The sequence below is a fragment of the Trachemys scripta genome, chromosome 1 (assembly GCF_013100865.1).
Source record: "Trachemys scripta elegans isolate TJP31775 chromosome 1, CAS_Tse_1.0, whole genome shotgun sequence".
NCBI lineage: Eukaryota > Metazoa > Chordata > Testudines > Emydidae > Trachemys > Trachemys scripta.
In genome coordinates this window covers 226,712,348-226,737,144 of record NC_048298.1, presented here as the reverse complement: position 1 = coordinate 226,737,144, position 24,797 = coordinate 226,712,348, and the positions used below count along the sequence as shown (strand labels likewise).

Below are 24,797 nucleotides of genomic sequence, written 5' to 3'. Positions count from 1 at the left end.
AAACAGTGATCCTGTGCTTACAGAGATTGGAGACCACTGATCTAGACAGAAAAAGGGATAGAGCAGAATTTAACATTTCTGGGATTTTTTCCAATTTTGGTGGCAGTGGCCATTTGGGAACAGTTTGTTAACAACAGGGTGCGCTTATGGTGTGACAACACGGTGGCGATACATGTTATTGATCGTCTGCCCTACAAATCACACTCAAGTTATGAGGCTGGTGAGGGCATCTGTACTATAATGTTTAAGCATTAACACCTGTTTCCTCTTCCAAACATGTTCCCAGGGTTGATAATGGCACAGCAGATGCATCGTCTCATTTTCAGTTGGACAGATTTCAGGAACTGGCAAGGAACCCAAATAGACGCCACTAGCACTATAGAACTTTGGTATATTATGCCCGTCAGTGTAGTGCAGAGCTCAGTGGCTCTGTGAACACTGCAAAGCTATTAGAGACGTTTTAACAATTTTGTGCAATTTCAGGAGCGGGGGGGCCTGTCACCTATATGGCCCATTGCAAGGAAAGGGTGCTGTAGTATAAGGTGTTATTAGCCACCTGGCAACTGGCGTCATCAACAATCTCCACTCACCTACTAGGCCTTACATTTGTCAGTAGGCTGAATGATTGCCCAGATCCTTGTAGCGGATTTTTAATTCTGGGGTTTCTAGCAGACTGATTGGAAACACCAGCCCCAGGTGTCATTCCACCGCTTTTAATATGCTTAGGGATGGGAAGCAGCTCCCAGAGCCCATATGTCATCGTGGACAAGCGGTGGCCTTGTTTAGGGCTGCATTTCTAATAGCATTTTTTTAAGCCCTTAGGATCAACGAACTAGTACCTGGGTCCTGTAGGGATTCTTCTGGATGGGCTTTGGAATTGAAGGATATATATTGCAAGGGGCAATCAGTGACATTAACCTTGAGGAGGTCAGAGATGGATCAAGGAGGCTGGAATGAATCCATTATTTTAGAATGGTAGCAAGTCCAGGATCTTCCCTGTGGAGGGCCTACTTGGTAAAAAGGGCAGGGAGGTATAAGAACGGCTATATTGGGTCAGACCAAAGGTCCATCAAGCCCAGTATACTGTCCTCTGACAGTGGCCAATGGCAGGTGCCCCAAAGGGAATGGACAGGTCATCATCAAGTGATCCATGCCCTGTCACCCAATCCCAGCTTCTGGCAAACAGAGGCTAGGGACACCATTCCTGCCCATCCTGGCTAATAGCCATTGGATGGACCCATCTTTCATGAATCTATCTAGCTCCCTTTTGAACCCTGTTATAGTACTGGCCTTCACAACACCCTCTGGGCAAGGAGTTCCAGAGGTTGACAGTGCATTGAGTGAAAAAATACTCTTGTGTTTGTTTTAAACCTGCTACCCACCAATTTCATTTGTACTGCATTACAAGGAGGAGAAAAATAACACTTCCTTATTTACTTTCTCTATACCATTCATGATTCTATAGACCTTCATCATATCCCCCCCTTAGTCTCCCCTTCTCCAAGCTGAAAAGTCCTAGTCTTATTAATCTCTCCTCATATGGAAGCTGTTCCATACTCCTAATCATTTTTGTTGTCCTTTTCTGAACCTTTTCCAATATCTCTTCTTTGAGATCGGGCGACCACATCTGCACGCAGCATTCAAGGTGTGGGCATACCATGGATTTATATAGAGGCAATATGATATTTTCTGTCTTATTATCTACCCCTTTCTTGGGGTATGGGCCCCTCTTGATCATGGTGATTAAAGTCCCCTCACAAGATACCAGTTTGTTACAGTTTTAAGACCAGGACTGACAAGGTTGGAGCTGCCAGCACACAAAATCAGTTCCCGCTCATTCAGGATCAGGGCAGCAACAGCAGCAGCCCAGCTAGGTCTGGGGAGCTAGTGTAATCCAGGCAACTGGGCATTGGCATTCTGAACTATACAGAATGTACATGAGACTCCAGGTGAGAAATCAGTGTTAATTTTCCCCAGCATTAATTCCAGATGCTGGCAGACATGAGAGACAGATGATGTCGTGGATCTGCAGGCACAGTATTGTTTTCTGGGCCAACAGGTGGACTTCCACATTGTCGAAGTTTGCAGCTAGGCCTCAACGGTGAAGCAAGTTCTGAGCTAGCATGAGAGAGAGGGCATATTATGCTACCAGCTGATGCCACTTCTGTACACCATGGTGGCCCATGAGCAAGTACCAGATTTGATTGTGGTTCTCCTCAGGGGAAATGATTTGAGAACATGTCAAGAGGTGGACTTAATGCTCAGAATTAAGAAGGACTTGGGGCAGATCCTGGAACTTTTTCCAGCAGTAAAAATTATTTGGTAGGACATGCTGCAACACAGGGTGTGAACACCCCCTTGGGTTGACAAGGCTAGGAAATATGTGAACAGGGAGATATGCCCCCATGCCATCTATGAATTTGGCTAAGTAAATTTCTCATTCAGACATAGCACCAGTATTATTCAGGGAGGATGAGGTCTACCTGTCAGTTTGGAGCTGATGCATTTTTGGCCAATATTAAAGAAGACATTAGTAGATGTCTGGGAACACAGACCTAGGTATGGGGGAAGAGGTAGCCACAGTAACTGCTAGTGCCTCCTTGTGGCAGATATCCAGTGTAGTTATTCCAAAGGGAAGGGATATAGTAATCAGAAAAAGTGGACTGGTAAACAATTTAAAGGAGGTTTGGGGTTTTTTTGTTTTTGTTTTTATTTAAAGGAACACAAACATGATGCTTCAGGGCTCCTATGGCAGGGAGTCAACTCCCTGTTCTCTTATAGCCTCCCCTTAACCCTCATTCAAAATGGAGGGCAGCAGCAGGCTGGCTGGGGACCAGAATGAGTATAGTGGAAGGGCTGACAGCAGCACCCCTCTGCCCTCCCCCCCCTCAAATTACCAACACTGTACATAATTATCTGCAGGATACTCCCAGACATTGGCAAATAAAGTTGCGGCCTAATTAAGCTACATCCAGCATCTCCTGTCATACTTCCAGCATAGTCAGAAAAAGATGTTCAAGAACACTCCAGGAAGAGAAGGCCATTGCAGAGAAGATAAGTTAATTCTTTGCATTGGTCTTTGCTGTAGAGGATGTGGGGGACATACCCACATGAGAGCTATTCTTCTGCGGTAACAAATCTGAAGTACTGTCCCAAATTAATGTGCCAGTAGAAGAGGTTTTGGAACAAAATGATAAACAGTAATAAGTCACCAGGACCAAATGGTACTCAGCCAAGAGTCCTGAAGGAACTCTGATACTGAAATTGTGGAACTATTAACTGTAGTATGTAACTTATCACTGAAATCATCCTCTGTACCAGATAACCAAAAGGTAGCTAATGTAATGCCGATTTTTGAAAAAGGCTCAAGAGGAGATTTTGGCAATTTACAGACTGGTGAGTCTAACTTCAGACTGGTAGAAACTATAGAAAAGAACAGAATTTTCACCAAAACATGTTTGTGTCTGATGAGTCAATGAGGCTTTTGTAAAGGGAAATCATGCCTCACCAAGCTATTAGAATTTTTGAGGGAGTGAACAAGCATGTGGATAAGGATGATCCAGTTAATATAGTGTACTTGGATTTTCAGAAAGCCTATGCCAAAGTTCCCTCACCAAAGACTCTCAAGGAAACTAAATTGCCATTGGATAGTGGGAAGGTCCTCTCATGTCTCAGTAACTGGTTAAAAGACAGAAAACAAAGGGTAGGTTTCATAATGCAGTGAGTTGAACAGCGGGGTCCCCCAACGGTCTGTACTGGGACCTATATTCAAAGCAGCACAAAACAGACTGTCAGGAGTTACAGAGGGCTCTCACTATACTGGGTGACTAGGCAACAAAATGGGAGAAGAAATTCAGTGATGATAAGTGCAAAGTAATGTACATAGGATTATTTTTTCAAAACTATACATATACAATGATGCATTCTGAATTAGCTATTACCACCCAAGAAAGATCTTGGAGTCACTATGGCTAGTTCTCTGAAAATATCCCCTCAAAGCACAGCAGTGGTCAAAAAGGATAACAATATGTTAGAGAATGATAGAAAATATAATGCCACTATATAAATCCATGGTATTCCCACACCTTGAATACTGTGTCCAGTTCTGGTCACCCCATCTCAAAAAGGATATAGTGGAACTGGAAAATAGGATCTAGGGTATGGAATAGCTTCCCCATGAGGAGAGACAAAAGATTAGGTCTATTAGAAAATAGATGACTAAGGGACGATACAATAGAGGTCCATAAAATCATGAACGATGTGGAAAAAAAAGAAAAGTGTTATTTACCTTTTCCCATAATACAAAAAGCAGGGATCACCTGACAAAATTAATAAGCAGCAGGTTTAATACAAACAAGAAGTACATTTTCCACACATTGCACAACTAGCCTGTGGAATTCACCACCATGGGATATTGTATAGTTCAAAAAAAATGGATAACTTCATGGAGAATAGGTCATCAATGGCCATAAATCAAGATGGTCAGGGATACAACCCCATGCTCGGAGCGACCCTAAACCTCAGACTATCAGAAGCCAGGAGTGGAAGATGGGTGGGTAACACCCCATAACTGCCCTGTTCTGTACACTCTTCCTGAAGCATGGTACAGGCCACTGCTGGAGACAGGATATTGGGTAAGATGGACTCAATGGCTGACCCAGTATGGCAGCTCTTATGTTCTTAGATGCATTGCAGATATCTAAATATATCATCTCAATGGTTAAAGGGCAAGAATGTTGCTCCGGCTGGCTGGAGCAGTTAGAAACAATCCTGCAAGGTCCAAAATGTTGGCTGTTAGGAGAAAGGGGTGTTATGAGTCAGGTATATTCTTTGGAACAATACTCTTTATTTACAAAAACTGCACATTATGTCCTGTTTCCCAGAAAACAGAAGAAAAACAGTGGGCAGTTTCCTTGATCACTTTCCCAAGTATGCTCCTACAGACAATTCAGTGCCTAAGGTGCTCTCTTTTTCTCAGCAGTCTTTCAAGGCCACATTCATGATAGCTTCTCTTGATGTCTGCTTGCTTGCTTGCAAAACTAACCTCTGAACTGCATTTTTCACCAGTCCCAGGGAAACCCCTCAGACCACACAACTTAGTCCTGCTGAAGATTCACCATGTAAATAGTCTCCTATTGTTTCCAGCTATTGCTACTTAAAGGAGTAAGTAATTGCCCCTTCTAGCATGACGTAAATGTGGTTCGCACAGTTATCAGCTTTAACCAGATCTGAGATTTTCTAGACATCAAAGATCCTCTTGATAGCCGCTATTAACACCTTCCAGCATAATGTTACATACTGCATACAGGACTGGATTAATCTTTTTTGGGCCCCACCTCCCGAGACCCTACCCGCCATTCGTATGGGGACGAGGGGGCAGAGAGGAGAAAGCAGAAGGCATGACCTCAGGAGGGAAGAGGACAAGTGGGAGGGGTGCAGGCATCAGGGTCTGTTCTCACGGCACCATTGGCAGCATTGTAAACCTGGTACTGACTGTATAGCTACATTACAAGTTATCAGTGCAAATGCATACTATTTGTATTGTAGTTTAAATACATATATGCAGTTATGTATCACATTTCTCAAACAAGCAAGTTAATGAACAGTCAAATGGCCTAACATATCTCTGCACTGTCATTTGGGCAACTTAGGTTTGATTGCTGGTCCCTTAGAATAGAAGGGGCTAGAAATACTAAGAAGTGCACTCAGCTGCCTCCTCCTTGAAGAGTACCTAGTTAAGGGAAAATGTTGATTCAAATGAACCCAGTCTAAATCAACTATAAGGTTGAGTGTCTTGTTTAAACGAGGGGATTTAAAAAGAGTTCTCAAAAAGAACTCACACACACACACGAGACCAGGATCAAAATATGAGGTAACTTCCTTCACAATACATGTTTAGGGCCCCCCAAAAAAAAAATCCACTTAAAACAAGAAGGGAAGGATAAGAGGAGTACTAAAATAAATTCCTATGGAGGAGTATTTTACCTAATCTGTCAGTCCATGGTTAAGTGCTTCAGTTATTTCTAAAATGGCTTTTACACTGAAAGCAACTATGTTAGCATAGAAGAATGTTAAAACATCCTTAACCAAGTTTTTGACATGCCCAAAATGTCTGATTTATTCTGTTAAACAACTAAAGGCCAAGAAATGGAGACTGTTCTTCAATGAAGCTCATACTTTGAGATGACCCTGAATCCCTTCCTTCTTGTTACTTAACTCTCAGTGTTTATACTTTTCTTCAGAAAAATTCTGCTTTCATCACTTATTCCCTCCCACTTTTTCTAGTTATGTTGACATAGATAAATTCACAAACTGATGTTTGGTAGTCACTAAACACTCATTATCTGCAATACTGATCAGCAGCTTTTACATGTAATACAGTTAAAATGAGAAACCACCATCTTGCAAATTCAGCACAAGATAGAAAAAAAGGTACCCAGCTTTATACAGAGCCATTTCAGATATCCTGACCATCTTCTAGACAACACACAACTCCATGCAAACCCTTCTCCAACATCTATAGACAGTTGATTTGGCTCACTAGCATCATATACTGCTCTCTAATTACTGGTAACAATACCCATTCTCCTTCCCCTTTAAGCTTCTAGACTGTTCTGTAACTCTTATTGGTTTCCTGAAGAGCCTTGATGTTCTTCCTTCTTAAGGGCAGGTCTACACTACAGGGCTAAGTCGACCTAAGTTACACAACTCCAGCTACGTGAGTAACGTAGCTAGAGTTGACGTATCTTAGGTCAACTTATAGCAGTGTCTACACCATGCTGGGTCGATGGGAGAAACTCTCGCGTCGACTTACCTTACGTTTCTGTTCTAATGGACTACTGGAGTCTAGGGGAGAGCCATCGGCAGTCAATTTAGGTGGTCTTCATTAGACCCGCTAAATCAATCCATGGTAAACGGAGACAAGCCCTAAGTTGTCCATACACCATTTGAAATTAGAGTAATATATCTACTATCAAAGTCTTTCAAAATGTTATGTTCATGTAATTACTTCACAGTGAAAAAGGAATAAAAAAATTAAACTAGGTGTGTGAGTATAAAGTTACTCAACCCCTTGGAAGGGTACATAGTACTTTCTTTCTGCCCTTTCAGAGGTAGAAGGCAAAGAGGATGTAGTCTACCATAAAGCCTTCATCAGCTCTAGTATCGACTCATTAATTGGCATAGTGACCCTGGAAGGACCCACTGATGGTAAAATGTCAGCCAGGCACTATGAGGACTCCCTGACCTCTTTGACCTGTACACCTAAGTCTGCAGCCACTCTCTAACAACAACTAATAAATTTTAAAAGGAGAAGGGATGCAGAGCCCATGAGTAAATGGTGCCCTCATCTAGAAGGGCTAAATCTAAAGTATTCACAGTGTGGGGAAGATCTGGAAGCTGAGGGAAAACTCCACGAATTCCAAAATGGTCCCTGTTATAGGGCAGGGCCCACTATCCTGGCCAAATTCCCATGGCAGGTTCCATCCTCATGGTGGTAGGTGAAAATAGAGAATCTGTGCAGAGACTGGCAGGTCCTGCTACATAAGATCTTATCTCTAAGACCGATGATGAGGATTCCCCTTCCTCTGACCATGGTGGGGCTGATCCAGTACCGGTGCCAGAAGCCTGGTAAAGGGCAGAATGATGCCATCATAGCAGGCTTCCCCTTGGATGGTACATGGTAGCCATCTGTCCAGGAAGCAGGCAACTGCAGTACTGGAAGTTGAATCGCTGGCAGAAATGGTACCTGTGCCAAGGGATTGGACTTCTTTCAGGAAGAAGACACTGGCACCAAGAGGTAGAGCAGGTTTCTTGCCACTGCAAACACCTCCAGGGTAGCTGGCACTGAGATGGTGTCTTGTTGCTTTGCTGAAGAAGTTGACAGTGCAGCTTCAGTCACCAGGCTCAGTGACCCCTGTGGTGCTGGAGCAGACTGTGCTGACTTAGGCACTGGTTAGGAGCAGTAGTCCACAGGTTTCAGGTACACTGTACTATACTCCTTCTCGACCATCTTACCAGACTTAGAGGATGGAGACCATCCCCTGAACAGTGCCTCTCTGCAGCTTAATATTTCTTCCTTGGTATGGGTGAGGGAGAACAGTGCCAGGATTCCACTAAAGCTAGAGGGGCACTTCTCACTAAAACTGCAGCACTTAGCACCGAGTCAGACCAGAACGGCTCCAATGGTAGCTTGAGTGGCACCTCCATAATGAGAATTTCAGCCTAGTCTCCCTGTCCACCTTCGTCCTAGGCCTGAACTCCCCGCAAATCTGGCACTGGTCCTTCATGCGTGCTTCTCCCAAGCACTTCAGGCAGCTATTGTGTGGAATGCTCACTGGCATAGATCTGGAGCAAGAAACACACAGCTTGAAACCTGGTGACTGGGGCATATCTTGGTACTGGGAATAGAAAAAGAAACCCCAAACAGGGAAAACAAGTTTAAAAAACAAAACAAAAAATTTTTTTTTTTTTTTTTTTTTTTTACTATAACAGTTAAACTTACTATCCTAAGAACACTAAAGAGTAGACTAACTATAGAACCTGTTGGATAAGCTTTGCTTCATAGCCTCTAAGAAGTTGAGCTATCAAATAGGAAAGCAGGTGGCTTCCCACCATCCAAGCTAACAATGCAACTGTCTACTGCCATCTGAGTATCCAAGCGCATCGGAGCCACTGAACACAGTTAACACAGCTAGGTCAAGTGAACAAGAGAAGAGCAGGGGGGCCTCATACACCAACAAGATCTCTTTCCAATGCAGACAGCTGGGCCAGCTACTGGGCCAACCTGCAGAATACTGCAGCATCAAATGCACTTGGTCTGAATAGTAGTAGAAGGATCAACACCCCACAGCAAGTTATTGCGTAAAGCATTTTTGAGATGACAGCCTTTCTGGAACCACCCACAGCAATGATTACATCTGGATTTGACCCTTCGGTTGGTGATGCAATGTCGTCAGCCTACTTTCAAAAAACACTATATTCAGACTTTCAAGAAGTTATGGAGAAAAGAGGCAACCCACGTTATGTACCAAAGACAGGACAAAAAAGCATAAAGCTGATTATCTCGCATACTGAAGAAAAATCTGCATACATTGACCCGGATTTCTTGTTATCCAATAAATTTTTCATGAGACATGAAAGTCTAAGAAATAATAGGATATTACAATTGTGACAGAATATACCCGCGTTCACACCCTACACATTATTGTAATAATGTTTTTAAATGAAAGGCATACCTTGTACAAACTCAACTTGCTGATCAATATCATTGCAAAATGCACATAGCAGCATTATATGTAAAGTTATGAACATAAAGAGATCATGACTAAAAGTAGGTTTTCCAGATAAGTCTGGAGAGTGACCAAACTAGTTCCTCAGAGACAAAGGGCAAGTAGATGCCTCAGCCAGATGTAAAATAAGGCTGATGGACTATTACCTGCTAAGTGGCCATTCTTTGGCAAGAAAGGGGGCAGGGGCAAAAAAAATCTACTTTTTAGCAAATAAACAATATGGAGTTTCCTTTCACAATGACTGCTTGTTGCCTTCCTCCCAGCTGGAAATATTTTCAAGAGGAAGACAAACTATAAAAAGCAGTAGCAAACACCAAGACATCTCTCTCTCCCACTGCCCACATCATTCTCCGCACCTGAGAAGACAAAAGGAAATAGCCATTGGATTCTAAGGGAGGAGTCCTGACCTGACAATTTGGTCAGTAATCTGCTAGAGCATGTGGTGAGAAAGTTTGCTTTGCAACTAAGATAGTTTCTTAAGAAGACACTGGTAAACGTTTTATCTTTATTTTTCTTGTAACCATTTCTGACTTTAATGCCTCTTCACTCATACCCACTTAAAATCTTTGTAGTTAATAAACTTGTTTTATCTAATCCAATGTGTTTAAACTCAAGTGTCTGGATAACTTCTTTAAATAATAAGCAGACATTATTCCCTTAACAAAATGGAGGAACTAGAACCGCTGGTGCAGGAAGTGAAACCAGACATTATAGATATGGGCAGTGTTTTCCAGCAATGAAAACAGAGTGATTTCAAAAATTTTCAAAGCTGTATATTCCAGAAGTTTCAGATATGAATTATTTTAATACAAAAAGTACACGTATTGACAAACATGAGCAATATGTAATCCTTTACAGCACGAAAGTGCACTGGTGGAGGGGGCAGGAGCCAGCTGTGTGCAGGGGAGGGGGCAGATACTGGGCACTGAGGGCTAGAGATAGGGGAGGTGCGTGGGGGAGAGGCACTGTGGATGCTGCCGAGAGCAGATGTAAGCACCATCCACTCTGCAGCATGGCGAGAGAGCCTGGCGCCCCGCTGGCATATGCCCTGCCTGCCCAGGAGAAGCTCCATGGTGGTTTTGTCGAGCCCAGACTTGTGTGAGGAGAGGAGAAGTTGGTGGCAAGTCTCAACAGCAGCCAGCCTCTGCCCTGCGCTGGGGCGGGGGCAAAGGAGGAGTAACCCCACACACATTGCGTCTGCCCTGCACCCTGAGGATGAGGTTTTTTTAAAACACTATAAATTCTTTTACTATGACAAGTCGTCATTTCTGAAAATTAAGGTCTCCTCTGAGGCCAACAGAGAACAGCCGCATTCCTAAAAGGCCAAAAAAAATCAATGGAACAGATTGGAGGAAGCAGTAGCCTATAAATCCTAGTAAGTAGCTCCCTCCTATTTATTCAAGAGCACTAACAGTATAAAGGGAAGTTAGTTACATTTGATTGAGAACTGAGGGTTTGTAATATTACAAAATCAGTGCTTAGGTCACATCAGGATGAAATTTTAAAAAAGCGGGGAGGGGAAAAAAAATCTTACCTTTTCTTAGAGGTAGTTCACCACTTTGTGCTAATTCTGTTCCAGTGTATACAATTTCTCCATCTTTCACCATTTCATTCCACAAGCCACAGAGTCCATCTCGTGTAAAAGCAAGCTGTTAAAAATAATTTTAGAAAGTAAGTTATGTACAGCATTCCCCAGACTTGCCCGCACCATCTCAAACAAAGCTTTTGAAATCATGGTCAGTACTTTCCTCAAAGCAAAAAAAAAAAAAGAAAGAATATCACAACACACACTGATAATTTAGTTGTCCTAGAGATAGAGTCTTTGAAATCTTAAAGCAAATACAAGGTTTGCACACCACACAAATAACTTTCAGATGACTTCTAACAGCATTACAGAATTTGCTCTCAACCACCCCGCTAGGTCTGCTCTCTTCAGGATCAACCTACTTGAAGGAAAAGCTTCAAAATGCATTATAATATTGTCTTCAAATAAATTCTAGCATTACACTTTAACCAACTAGAACATGAAACAAAACTTATCAACTAGGCAATATGATTCTGAAGAATTATAGGAAGAGAATACTTCAACATGAGGTTATAGCTAAGAATTTTATACTGGAAAAGCACTGAAGATTATTTAAGTCAAAATATCCCTAACAGTTAATTTGAAGATGTGTCATTTTGTGTCAACACCCAACCTGTAGTGGGAAAAAAGGTAGCAATCATCTGGCACATCTACAATACTGAAAAGAGGGCAATACTTCTTACATTTGATAGTTTTGTTCCTCTCCACCTGACCTCCTCCCTGCCCGGTAGAATTGTGAGCACCGAAGCATGAAAGAGCAGAATCCACAGTTGTCAACAGCAAAACACATTCAAGGGAATTCTCAAGCTTTGTACTAGCTAAGCAAGACTCAGTTTAGTACTGGCCTCAGCATAAGCCCTAACCAGGGCATGTCTACACTACAAAGTTTTGCCGATGCAAGTTATGACTGCCTAATATCACCGCAGTTAGCAGATCACTTGTTCCCATGCATACTTGGCTCCTTCTATTGCCACTTCACATACCCCTCAGGAGTGCACCATGGGTAGGTATCCCATTGATGTATCCTAGGTATCACCACTGTCCGGTGCACTGGCTTTTGGGAAATTTTGTCAATGCACAGTGGGCAGGAATGAGTCACACAGGGGTGACTGGGAGCTCAAGTTCCCACCATGCAACCTTCTCTATCCCATAACTTTCAGACCTATGTTGAAAATCCCACCAACCAATGCTGGGCTTGTTACTGTTCACCATCTCTGACAGACGCATAGAGCCCGCACAATTCTAAACTATCGTCGTGAGTGTTGCAAGCACAGGGCATATCATCCTCCAGTATTGGCAGGGCTGCAAGAAGAGCCGCAGGAAAAAAAGTGACAATTTGCTGGTGGGCAGATTGCTGTGGCACATAACGAGGAACAACTCAAAGTTGTTGGCATTCAAACAGCAGCTGCAAATGGTGGAGTGCCGCTTCTGGGCCTGAGAAATGAGTACTGACTGATGGGACTGCATTGTAACACGGGCCTGGGACGACGAACAGTGGCTGCAGAACCTTTGGATGGATAAGGCCACATTCCTGGATCGGTGTGCCAAACTCACCACAGCTTTCCAGTGTAGGAACACCAGAATGAGAGCTGCACTAAGAGTGGAGAAGCAAATGGCAATCGCACTGTGGAAACTTGCAGTGCTGGATTGCTACCAGTCAGCAGGAAATAATTTTGGAATTGGAAAATTCACTGTGGGGGCCACTGTAATGCAAGCGTGCAGGGCCATTAATCTATCAATCAATCATCACCTGCTATACAGGACTACAACTCTTGGCAACATGCAGGATATAGTGGATGGCTCTGCAGCGATAGGGTTCCCAAACTGCAGTGAGGCGATAGACAGTACACATATCCCAATTTTGGCACCAGGCCAACTTGCTACTGAGTCCATCAACAGAAAGGACTATTTTTCTATAATTATTCAAGTGCTGGTGGATCATCAGGGATGCTTCCCCAACATGATTGTGGGCTGGTGAAGGAAGGCGCAAGACTTCCGCATCTTTAAGAACACAGGACTCTTCAGAAAGCTGCAAGCAGGGATGTTCTTTTCCTGACCAGTAGATTACCATTACTGAAGTTGAAATGCCAGTTGTGATCCTGAGGGACCGAGCCCATCCCTTACTCTCCTGGCTCATCAAAACATACACCAGCCACTTCGAGAGCACCAAGGAGTCAACTACCAACTCAGCAGGTGCAAAACGACAGCTGAATGTGCTTTTGGTAGATAAAAGGGCACTGGTGAATTTAACTAACAAGACTGGATCTCAGTGAGAAACTATTCCAATGGTTGTAGCAGCCAGTTGTGTCCTGCATATCTGTGAAGCAAAGGGGAAAAAGTAGCCACCAAGATGAAAGGTGGAGCAGTTGTCTGCTGAGCCAAATATAAGGGCTATCAGAAGACATCAATGCGGAGCTATACAGCACGGGGGGGGCTTTGAGAGAGCACTCTGACAGTGAACCATAATACACAGCATTGTAGTGGACTGTGCTCTACTTGGCCCTGAAGTTTGGGGGCCTGTTAGGAATTGTAAGATGTGTACCAAGCTCCAATGAATATAACACGGACAATGCACCTATTCATTTTATGGTGCTTGCTGTAGATTTATGATTATTACACTCTGTGACTGATCCTATGAGTTGTGTCAGTGTTCAACAACAAATAAGCGGTTGCTTTCACTATTGCCAAGCATTCTGCAGTATATGTTGGGAACTAATAAACATGAATTATTTTCCAAACAATACTGTTTTATTGAGTTAAAAAAAAAAAACCTTCAAAACAATTTTGTGCAAGTGAAAAATAAATACATTAAAACCTTAACAACATTTATGGAACAGCGTTAAAGAGGAGGGAGGAACATTGTGGGACTGCTGCTGGAGGGTTGTTGGGTAACACAATGTCTACATTAACAGGCATCGCAGAAACTTGGTGGAATGAGGATAATCCATGGGACACAGTAATACCAGTGTACAAAATATATCGGAAGGACAGAACAGGTTGTGCTGGTGGGGGAGTGGCACTATATGTGAAAGAAAGCATAGAATAAAATGAAGTAAAATCTTAAAATGAACCAAACTGTATCATAGAATCTCTACGGATAGTAATTCCATGCTTGAAAAATAAGAATATAGCAGTAGGGATATATTACTGACCACACGACCAGGATGGTGATAGTGACTGAAATGATCAGGAAGATTAGAGAGACTATAAAAATAAACTCAATCAGGGATTTCAACTATCTCCATATTGACTGGTGTGTCAGGTTCCCTCCCCACTCTGAACTCTGGGGTACAGATGTGGGGACCCGCATGAAAGACCCCCATATCTTATATTCCACCAGTTTAGGTTAAAAACTTCCACAAGGCACAAATTCTTCCTTGCCCCTGGACAGTATGCTGCCCCCACCAAGTGAGTTAGACAAAGATTCAGGAAAAGGACCACTTGGAATTCCTGCTTCCCCAAAATATCCCCTCAATCCTCTTCACCCTCTTTCCTAGGGAGGCTTGAGGTAACCGAATAGGTAACCAAAGTGAGCACAGACCAGACCCTTGGGGTTTTAGGAGACTAAAAACCCAAGCAGATTCTTAAAAACAAAACTTTATAATAAAGAAAAAAGTAAAAGAAGCACCTCTGTAAAATCAGGATGGAAGGTAATTTTACAGGGTAATAAGGTTTATAAACAGAGGATTCCCCTCTAGGCAAAACTTTAAAGTTACAAAAAAAAAAAAAAAAAAAACAGGAATAAACCTCCCTCTTAGCACAGGGAAAATTCACAAGCTAAAATAAAAGACAATCTAACTCATTTCCTTCATATTACTTACAATTTGTAATCCTCGATGCTTAGTTCAGGTATGGCTTTAGGAGATGTATTTTCCCTGCCCTGTTTCCTCACGGACCCGGAGAGAACAACAAAGAGAGACCAAACAAAAACCTTCCCCCACAGATTTCAAAGCATCTTCTCCCCTCATTGGTCCTTTTGGTCAGGCGCCAACTAGGTTATTTGAACTTCTTAACCTTTTACAGGTAAAGGAGGGATTTTATGCTACCCTTAGCTGTATGTTTATGACAACTGGGTACATGTCACCTCAGGATGGGATGCAGAGACAGTTTCTTGTCACCTTAAATGACTGCTGCTTGCAGCAGCTAGTCCTGGAATCCAAAAGAGGAGAGGCAATTCTTGATTTAGTCCTAAGTGGAGCATAGGATCTGGTCCAAGAGGTGAATATCTGGGCCGCTTGGTAATAGTGACCATAATATAATTAAATTTTAAAAACCTATATTGGAATCGGAAAAGGTTCAGAAAAAGGGCAACAAAAATTATTAGGGATATGGAAGAGCTTCCGTATGAGGAGGGATTAGTAAGACTGGGACTTTTCAGCTTGGAAAAGAGATGACTGAGGTCTATAAAATCATGACTCATGTGGAGAAAGTAAATAAGGAAGTGTTATTTATTCCTTCTCATAACAAGAACAAATGAAATTAATAGGCAGTAGGTTTAAAACAAACAAAAGGAAGTATTTTTTCCACACAATGCACAATCAGCCTGTGGAACTCTGACAGAGGATGTTGCGAAGGTCGAGACTATAACAGGGTTCAAAAAAGAACTAGATAAGTTCCTTAAGGATAGGTCCATCAATGGCTATTAGCCAGGATGGGCAGGGATGGTGTCCCTAGCCTCTGTTTGTCAGAAGCTGGGAATGGGCGACAGGGAATGGATCACTTGAGTACCAGTTCTGTTCATTCTCTCTGCGACATCTGGTAGTGGCCACAGTCGGAAGACAGGATACTGGGCTAGATGGACATTTGGTCTGACCCAGTATGGCCATTCTTATGTACATTTACACTCCGTTGACCTCAATACATCAACCATGGTAAGCTGCCATAGGATAAGAGGGAAGGTCTTCTCTCTGTCCCCAGCCCCACCTGCCGGCTCCCCTCCACCTCCTGACCTCTCCCCCCGCAGCCCACTGCTTGCTCCTTTTGGCCAGCAGCCGGCTGAGGGCTCCTCTCTGCCTCCATCACCATCAGGCAGCTGCCGGGAATGGAGAGGAGCCCTCAGCTGCTGCCGCTCCAGGTCAGTGACCACCCGCCTCGGGCTCCCCGGTGTGGGGCCTGTCTCTCCCTGCTGCTCTGCAGCATCAGGTGGGTAGGGCTGGTTGGAGCAGACATCCCTCACTGAAGCACTCAGGTAACTTAACACAAGACATAACTTTGTCTTGTGATTTTTGCAGTCTTTATACATAAAGACAAAAATTAATCACACTATTAAATACAATACACCTCTACCCTGATATAACACAACCCTATATAACATGAATGTGGATACAACACGGTAAAGCAGCACTCTGAGGGGGCAGGGCTGTGCACTCTGGCGGATCAAAGCAAGTTCGATATAACGCGGTTTCACCTATAATGCAGTAAGATTTTTTTGGCTCCCGAGGACAGCGTTATATCGGGGTAGAGGTGTACTAATTGAAATGTATTAAATATTTTTGGATGTTCTTCTACATTTTCAAATATATGGATTTCAATTACAACACAGAATACAAAGTATACAGTGCTCACTTCATATTTTTATTATAAATATTTGCACTGTAAAAATGATGAACGAAATAGGATTTTTCAAATGACTTCATACAAGTACTGTAGTGTAATTTCTATCATGAAAGTGCAACTTACAAATGTAGATTTTTGTTACATAACTGCACTCAAAAACAAAACAATGTAAAACTTTAGAGCCTACAAGTCCACTCAGTCCTACTTCTTCTTCAGCCAATTGTGAAGACAAACAAGTTTGTTTACCTTTACAGGAGATAATGCTCAATGTCACCTGAAAGTGAGAACAGAAATTTGCATGGCACTTATGTAAATACCTTGCAATGCTGGCTACAAGCCAGATACGCTAAACATTCATATGCCCCTTCGTGCTTTGGCCACCATTCCAGAGGACATGCTTCCAAGCTAATGATGCTCGTTAAAAACAAATGTGTATATTAAATTTGTGACTGAATTCCTTGGAGAAGAATTGCAAGTCTCCTGCTTTATTTTACCCTCGAATGATGACCCAGCACATGATGTTCATTTTAAGAACACTTCCACTGCAAATTTCTCAAACCTCAAAAGAAGCTACCAAAGAAGGTAGAAATCTCACTAAAGATAGCTACAGCATTCAACCCAAGGTTTAATTATCTGAAATGCCTTCCAAAATCTGAGAAGGAGGAGGTGGGGGGGGGAGGAAGAGACATGCTTTCAGAAGAGTTATAAGATCACCACTCTGATGCAAAAAACTACAGAACCTGAACCACCAAAAAAGAAAATCAACCTTCCCCTTGTGGCATCTGACTCAGAAAATGAATATGAACGTGCATCAGTCCACACCGCTTTGGCTCGTTATCGAGCAGAAGCCGTCATCGACATGGACGAGTGTCCTCTAGAATGGTGGTTGAAGCCTGAAGGGACATACGACTCTTTAGTGCATCTGACACAAATATCTTACAATGCCGGCTAGAAAACAGTGCCATGGAAACACCTGTTCTTACTTTCAGGCAACATTGTAAACAAAAAGCGGGCAGCATTATCTCCTGCAAATGTAAACAAACTTGTTTGAGTGACTGGCTGAACAAGTAGTAGGACTGAGTAGACTTGTCGGCTCTAAAGTTTTACGTTGTTTTGTTTTTGAGTGCAGTTTTTTCTTGGTACATAATTGTACATTAAGTTCAACTCCCATGATAAAGATATTGCACTAACGTACTTGTATTAGGTGAATTAAAAAAATATTCATTTTTTTTACAGTGCAAATATTTGTAATCAAAAATAATATAAAGTGAGCACTGTACATGTTGTATTCTGTGTTGTAATTGAAATATATTTGAAAAATGTAAAAAATCCAAAAATATTTAAATAAATTGTATTCTATTATTGTTTAATCATGCGATTAATCACTATTAATTTTTTAATCGCTTGACAGCCCTAAAAAAAGAAAACCAGTTTAGTTATTTCAAAAACAGACCTTAATCTTCTGAAAAAGAATGCAGGTAGGACATCAGTTTGAGGAAACAGTGGCGTTGGGCACCCACATATCATGGGTTGCAAAACTGATATTTATCTTCTATTTGGCAGACTAGAAGTCTTGACCTATAAACAATCTCTTTATGCAGATTTCACTTAAATGTTTAGATCATTCTGGATTGTAAGTATTTGCAATTTCACCCCCTTAAATTTATATATTATGCATAATGGCATCTAAAGTTTAGAATATCTTCAGTCATTCTGTGAGTTTCTTCATAACACAGGAAGCGTGTATTTCAGAAGATTAAGTTCTACTACACATATATAGGTGTTGCTTACAAACAAAAACATTTGTTTCCCCACTATCAGCTTCTAATCCTCTTGTAGAAAATGAAGTCCAAACTCGGTACTGAAAAAAATAAAATCCTGTCAACTCAGCTAAAAAACTGAAAAACAAGCCAACTGCACTTGACTTTCATTGTTTAAGTTTTATTCAAGTCACTTCCTCAATATGCTACATAAAGAAAACACTACTCACAGGACTATATAGCCCATTCTTTCCCACTCAGAAAGAATAATTCTCTCTAGTATATACAGTCAGTTTGGGGTTATTTATTTATTTCAACGCCGGTATTGTATAGATAGCTTTTAGAAAGACAGCTTTTGCTGTTGTTTTAGTGGCATTTAAGTTACCTTGCTTCATTATCTGAAAAAAAAAATGAAGTTAAAAAAACACTTAAGTGTAACGGACATATGATAGTGTGTGGCAATAAACAAAGCAGCTGACTGAAAGGAGGATTACTGACACAGTGTTTTTAAAACTACAGATAAAGTGTTTATAACGAATACAAACAGCAGATATACTCCTTCACTTTAACCAGAGCAATTTAACATTGGAATTCTAGTTCACTCCATGGACAGTAAGCAACAAAATCAGCAATGTTTTGCTACTATGATACTCAAAACCAAACATGTTTAAGCAGTTTCTTAAAGTGTGGTGAATAAAACTACTGGCCAAACTGTTTTTTAACCTTCCCCATTTCAGAATCTCAAAGCATTTTATCAATAATTAAGCTTCTCAACATCTGTAAGAGAAGTATTAACCCAATTATAAGCAACCAAGTTGATAACTGACTTGCCCACAGTCACAGCAAATCAGTTGCAGAGAACAGAACAGCTATAGATCCGTACTTCAGCCATAGGACCATTCTTCCCATAAATTTGCTTGGAAAGGAGGTTAGCCAACACAGAGAGACAAGCATTCTCTCCTGAACATTTGCTAAATCCAAACATTTCCAAAGTGCCTATCCACCTGACATCCAAGTGCTGAGACATAAGAACTGGAGTTCTGTCCAGAAACCTTTTGGTTGCAGTCTATCAGAAAGATGAGGATGCTCTTCTGTGTCACTGTTTGTGGCAATGACTGATGTCCTGGGAACCACCCAAACCACTAAGTGGCTATGTCACCTCCTGCTCTGTAACCTTGGGGCCTTAATACTGTGTAACTATGGTTCCAATCTCTGACACCAGTAGCCAGCCCACAAACACCAGGTTTTGCCCCGACTCTCATCAGCCTAGTCACTCCTTGCAGTGTGACAAACAGCCCATCCAGTCCCAAATGTGTCCGAAGTTTACCAAATGTGTCCTCCCTGGAGTTCTTAAGTACAAAGACACTCAGATCATTCCACTCTAGTTCATAGCCCCCAAACATGTGAAACCAGCCCCCACAGTTATCAGTGTGCTTTGGCACTCACACTTCATAGTTAGCACACCAGAGACCTGCTTGTGGCAAAAATAAAGTTTATGTAACCACAGATTCAAAGATGAAATATAAAGGGAAAGCAAACATACAAGATATACAGAAAAACAGACAACCTCAGGTTTTACATTTCCCTTTTCTAATCCAAGTTACCCGTTGCTTTTGAACAGTATCCCTGCACTGATGAAGAGTTAGAGTCAGATGATGATGAGGAGCTCCTGGCTGGGTCGCCCAGCGGGGCAGTCAGCCAGGAACTCTTCACCACTCTGAAGGCGTCTAGCCAGTCTCAGCAGTAGCTCTCCGGTGAGCAAGAAGCAGGCAAGGACACACCTGGTAAGTGGTTTGTGTAGTGCAGAGGTGGGTTCAGGGTATAGAAATGTACAAGGCTGGCTGTGTTTCTGTGTGCTGTATATTTCTCTGTGCAGCTAATCAGTACAGCAGAACAGGGTGTTGATGCACGCCAAGATCTCATGGGAATCCTCCAGAGAGATCTCTAGGAAAGTTTCCTGGAGGTACTCAATCTTTTGCCGAAGGTTCTTTGGAAGAGCTGCTTTGTTTTCCCCCATTGTAGGAAACTTTCCTGTGCCATTCGGCAATCACTTGTGAAAGGACCAAAGCAGCACACAGGTGAGTAGCATAGGGACCAGGCTGGAAGCCACAAGCATGTAGCAGACATACCCTTGCTTCCCTGCTTACCCTCAGCAGTGAGATATACAATGACCCCAAACCTGTGGAAAAGTGTGGGAGAATTTGAGAGATTTTTCCCCTAGTCAGCTGCACCACAACCCTTGCAGAGCACTCTTTCCCCCATGTAGCTTGAGGGACAAATTAGAAAGACCAAGGCACAAAATCAGATTAAATTAGATATGGACACAAAGGGTAACAAAACAAGACTACATTTTACAAAATACATTAGTAGCGAGAGGAAGCCCAAGGACAGGGTAAGCCGATTACTCAAAAAGGAGGGAAAGACAGTAGAAAATGCAGCAACGGCCGAAATGCTAAACGCTTTTTTTTTTGTTTCACTTTTCATCAAAAAGGTTAGCAGAGATCAAACAACTAACATAGCGAACATCTGTATAAAGAGGGTAGGATGGGAGGCTAAAATACGGAAAGAACCCATTAAGAATTACTTAGACAAGTTAGAGTCTTCAAGTTGACAGGTCCTGACAAAATACATCCTAAAATACTTAAACTAACTGAAGACATCTCTGAGCCATTAGTGATTATATTTGAGAACTCATGGAGGATGGGAGAGATCTCAGAGGACTGAAAAAGGCCAAACATAATACCTATCTATTAAAAGGGGAATAAGGACAAGCCAGGAAAATATAGACCAGTCCACTTAACTTTGGTACCACAAAGATAATGGAGCAAACAACCAATTTGTAAGCACCTTTAAAAAAAAAAAGAGAGAGAGATAAGTAACAATTAACATGGATTTATCAAGAACAAATCACATCAAGCTGGGACATGCTCAAGGGGAGGCAAGCAGAGGCACGGCCCAGGGCCACAGCAGGGAGCTGACACTTCTTCCAACCCCGTGGCTGCGGTGGGGACACAGAACATGCCCCTCCAAAAGTTGTCAAATTTTTAATTCTTGCACACGCCCCTGCATCAAGTCAACCTGATATCCTCCTTTGACAGAGGAACAAACCTTGTGGATGGGGGAAGCAGTAGACGTGATATATCTCAACTTTAATAAGGCTTTTGATATGGTCTCACATGACCTTCTCATAACTAGGGTGACCATATTTTCCCAAAGGGAAAATGGGGGGCCAGAGCCCAATGCCCCCTTCTCCCTCTCCGCAGGCAGGGCTGGCCCAAGACCCCCTGCCACCTGGCCACTCAGGGCTGGCCTGGCCTAAGCCACTCTCCTGAGCCCTCCCTCCCATGTAGGGCTGGTATAGCTGCTCCCCCTCCCCCCACCCCGCACATTCCTCCGTGTCCCACTAGATCACACCCCATCTTTCTGGCAAAATGCACAGTTTGCCAAAAAAATCAGGACGGCCAGTACAGGGCTTAAAAAAGGACTGTCCCAGCCAAAACGGGACATATGGTCACCCTACTCATAAGCAGATTAGGGAAATATTGCCTAGTCAAACCTACTAGTTCTCTTGTTCATAGTTAAACTGGAAAGGCATATTGAGTGGGGTCCTGCAGAGAACTGTCCTGGGGCCAGTTCTATTCAATATCTTCATAAATGATTTAGATAATGGCAAAGAGAGTACACTTAAAGTTAGTAGATGATACCAAGATGGCAGGGGTTGCAAGAGCTTTGGAGGACAGGATTAGAAGTCAAAATTACCTTTACAAACTGGAGAAATTGTGTGAAAATCAATAGGATGCAATTCAATATGGACAGATGCAAAGTACTCTACTTAGGAAGGAGCAATCAATTGCACAGATACAAAATGGAAAATGACTGCCTAGGAAGGAGCACTGCTGAAAAGCATCTTGAGGTTATAGGGGAAATCACAAACTAAATAGAAAAATACTGTAGCAAAACACAAAACAAAACAAAAAAACACACCACACACACCATTCTGGAATGTACTAACACGAGTGTTGTAAGAAAGACACGAGTAAGGCTGTGAGTTTGTCAAAGATGTCATGGATTCCGTAACTTTTCAGGACCTCTGTGACTTCTGCAGTGGCTGGTGCGGCTGGCCCAGGGGCTGCCTGAGCTGCTCAGGCAGCCCCTGGGCCAGCCACATCAGCTGCTGCTAGGGCAGTCTTGGACCACCGGCACCACCACCACTCCTTCCCACCAAGTAGCAGCAGGAGTTTGGGCGTAGGAAGGGGCTCAGGGCTGGGAGTTTGGGTGCTGGGGGGGGGAGGTGAGGGCTCTATCTTGGGGGGCTCTCCAGGAGGGGCGACAAGTTCCTCCCTTAGCTCCTAGCTCCATGTGCTGCCCCTGCCCCAAGCACTGGCTCCACAGCTCCCATTATCTGGGAACCATGGCCAAGGGGTGGTGCCTGCAAGTGGAGGCAGCGCGCGGAGCTAGGAGCTGAGGGAGGGATATGTCACCGCTTCCAGGGAGCCTGCCAGCCCCACCAACTGCCCCCATCCGTGAGCACCTGTGGTGCCTCCCACCCAAGATTTAGTCAGGGTAATATAGTACAAGTCACGGACAGGTCACCGACTGTGAATAATTGTTTATTGCCCATGACCTGTCCATAACTTTTACTTAAAAAACACCACCTGTGTCTAAAACGTAGCCTTAGGCATGAGAAGTAATTCTACTACTACTCAGCACTGATAAGGCCTCCACTGGAGCACTCTGGCCAGTTCTGGGCACCACACTTTTGGAAAGATGTGGACAAATTGGAAAGAGTCCAGAGGAGAGCAACAAAAATGATTAAAGATCTAGAAAACATTAACTACAGGGAAAGATTAAACAAACCCAGTTTTTTTAGTCTGGAATAGAGAAGATAGAGGGTGGACATAACAGTCTTCAAGTACATAAGTATTACAAAGAGGAGGGTGACAAGGTGTTCATCTTAACCACTGACAGGATAAGACATAATGGGCTTAAATTGCAGCAAGAGACATTTAGGTTAGGTTAGGCCAGGGGTCGACAACCTTCCAGAAGTGGTGTGCCAAGTCTTCATTTATTCACTCTGATTTAAGGTTTTGCGTGCCAGTCATACATTTTAACGTTTTTAGAAGGTCTCTTTCTATAAGTCTAATATATAACTAAACTATTGTTGTATATAAAGTAAATAAGGTTTTTAAAATGTTTAAGAAGCTTCATTTAAAATTAAATTAAAATGCAGAGCCACCCCGGACCAGTGGCTAGGACCCGGGCAATATGAGTGCCACTGAAAATCAGCTTGCATGCAACTCTTGGCACATGTGCCATAGGTTGCCTACCCCTGGGTTAGACATTACGAAAAGCTTCCTAACTGTAAGAGCAGTTAAGCACTGAAACAAATTACCTAGGCAGGTTGTGGAATCTCCATCATTACAGGTTTTTAAGAACAGGTTAGACACACACTTATCAGGGATGATCTAGATAACACTAAGTCCTGCCTCAGTGCAAGGGACTGGATAGATGATCTAATGAGGTCCCTTCTAGTCCTACATTTCTAGGATTCTATTATCAGAACATTTGGGAATAAAGAGGTTTCTGAAGATACTTAGAGTTCAGGACCATATTCTCTAAAACATTTATGTGCAACTGCTAGTCTTGCAGAGGAGAAATTCAACTGATAGGGGGAGCAAATGCAGAAAGGTGGCCTACCAGATTAGACACACCTGCCACCCATGGTCACAATTGGATGTGTGGCATTTAGGAAGCACTACATTAATGCACTACACACTCAGCAGCCCCCAGTAACCTATTGGTAATCTTATCTGCACAATTAAATTGAGGCTTTTACTCTGACTGGCACTAGGTTTACTTTTTAAGTTAGACGGTAAAGTGTTTGTTTAGTTTAATAGATTTTCTTTAGCCCAATTAACAACGAACTTAAAAATCTAATTTAGAAGCCTACTCTCCCTCTGTGCAAACTCCTATTCCAACTGTTAGTTATTCTCTCAAGTCTTGAGAGAAGTCCTGAATCCCCTCCTGGGCAGATGTCCTCCAGCAGGAACATAGCAGCATCTAGGGGATCTAACTTTTCATAAACTCTATAGATCAAATCATTTATGCCAATTATTACGCTCCTTTCTAATCCAAACGGAAGGCACACTGCTACATCATCTGCATAAGATCCTGAATCCTTACCATATTTTTCCATGCACAACCTCAATTGAAGTTTTTTTAAAAATGGGATTCTTTTAGAAATAAACAGGAGTTGGGTAAATTGTTTGGAATCAACTGTTCAGAGAATTTTGGCAAACAAATCTCTAAACATAGCCTAGCTGATTAACAATCCATGCCAGAAGAGCAAACTGCCCTGTAGGCAGAATGAAAGTCTAAAGTTACTTATATGAACTTCACTGAAGTAGGTAGTGCAAGTAAAACAAAGCAGGCAGCAAAACCATCCCCATCAAAGAACTTAATTAAGACACAACCTTCAAAGAAACATTCATATTGCAACCTGAAAAAATTATCAGAAACTACTAACAAGGGCCAGTTATGAAAGACAGGAACTACTCACTGGGAAGCACTCCAAAATCCCCAGCAGTGCAAAGGGGAGAGAAAAAA

General features: G+C 42.5%; 1 protein-coding gene across 2 annotated transcripts in view; it reads right to left on the bottom strand.

Annotated features, from left to right (window-relative positions):
* Positions 1-24,797, bottom strand: part of HERC2 (HECT and RLD domain containing E3 ubiquitin protein ligase 2) — a 209,208-nt gene that overhangs the window by 172,907 nt on the left and 11,504 nt on the right. For both annotated transcript variants that reach the window (XM_034757914.1, XM_034757915.1), the window contains exon 3: positions 10,825-10,939. In XM_034757914.1, the coding sequence (XP_034613805.1) occupies positions 10,825-10,939 (115 nt within the window). The remainder of the gene's footprint in view (positions 1-10,824; positions 10,940-24,797) is intronic.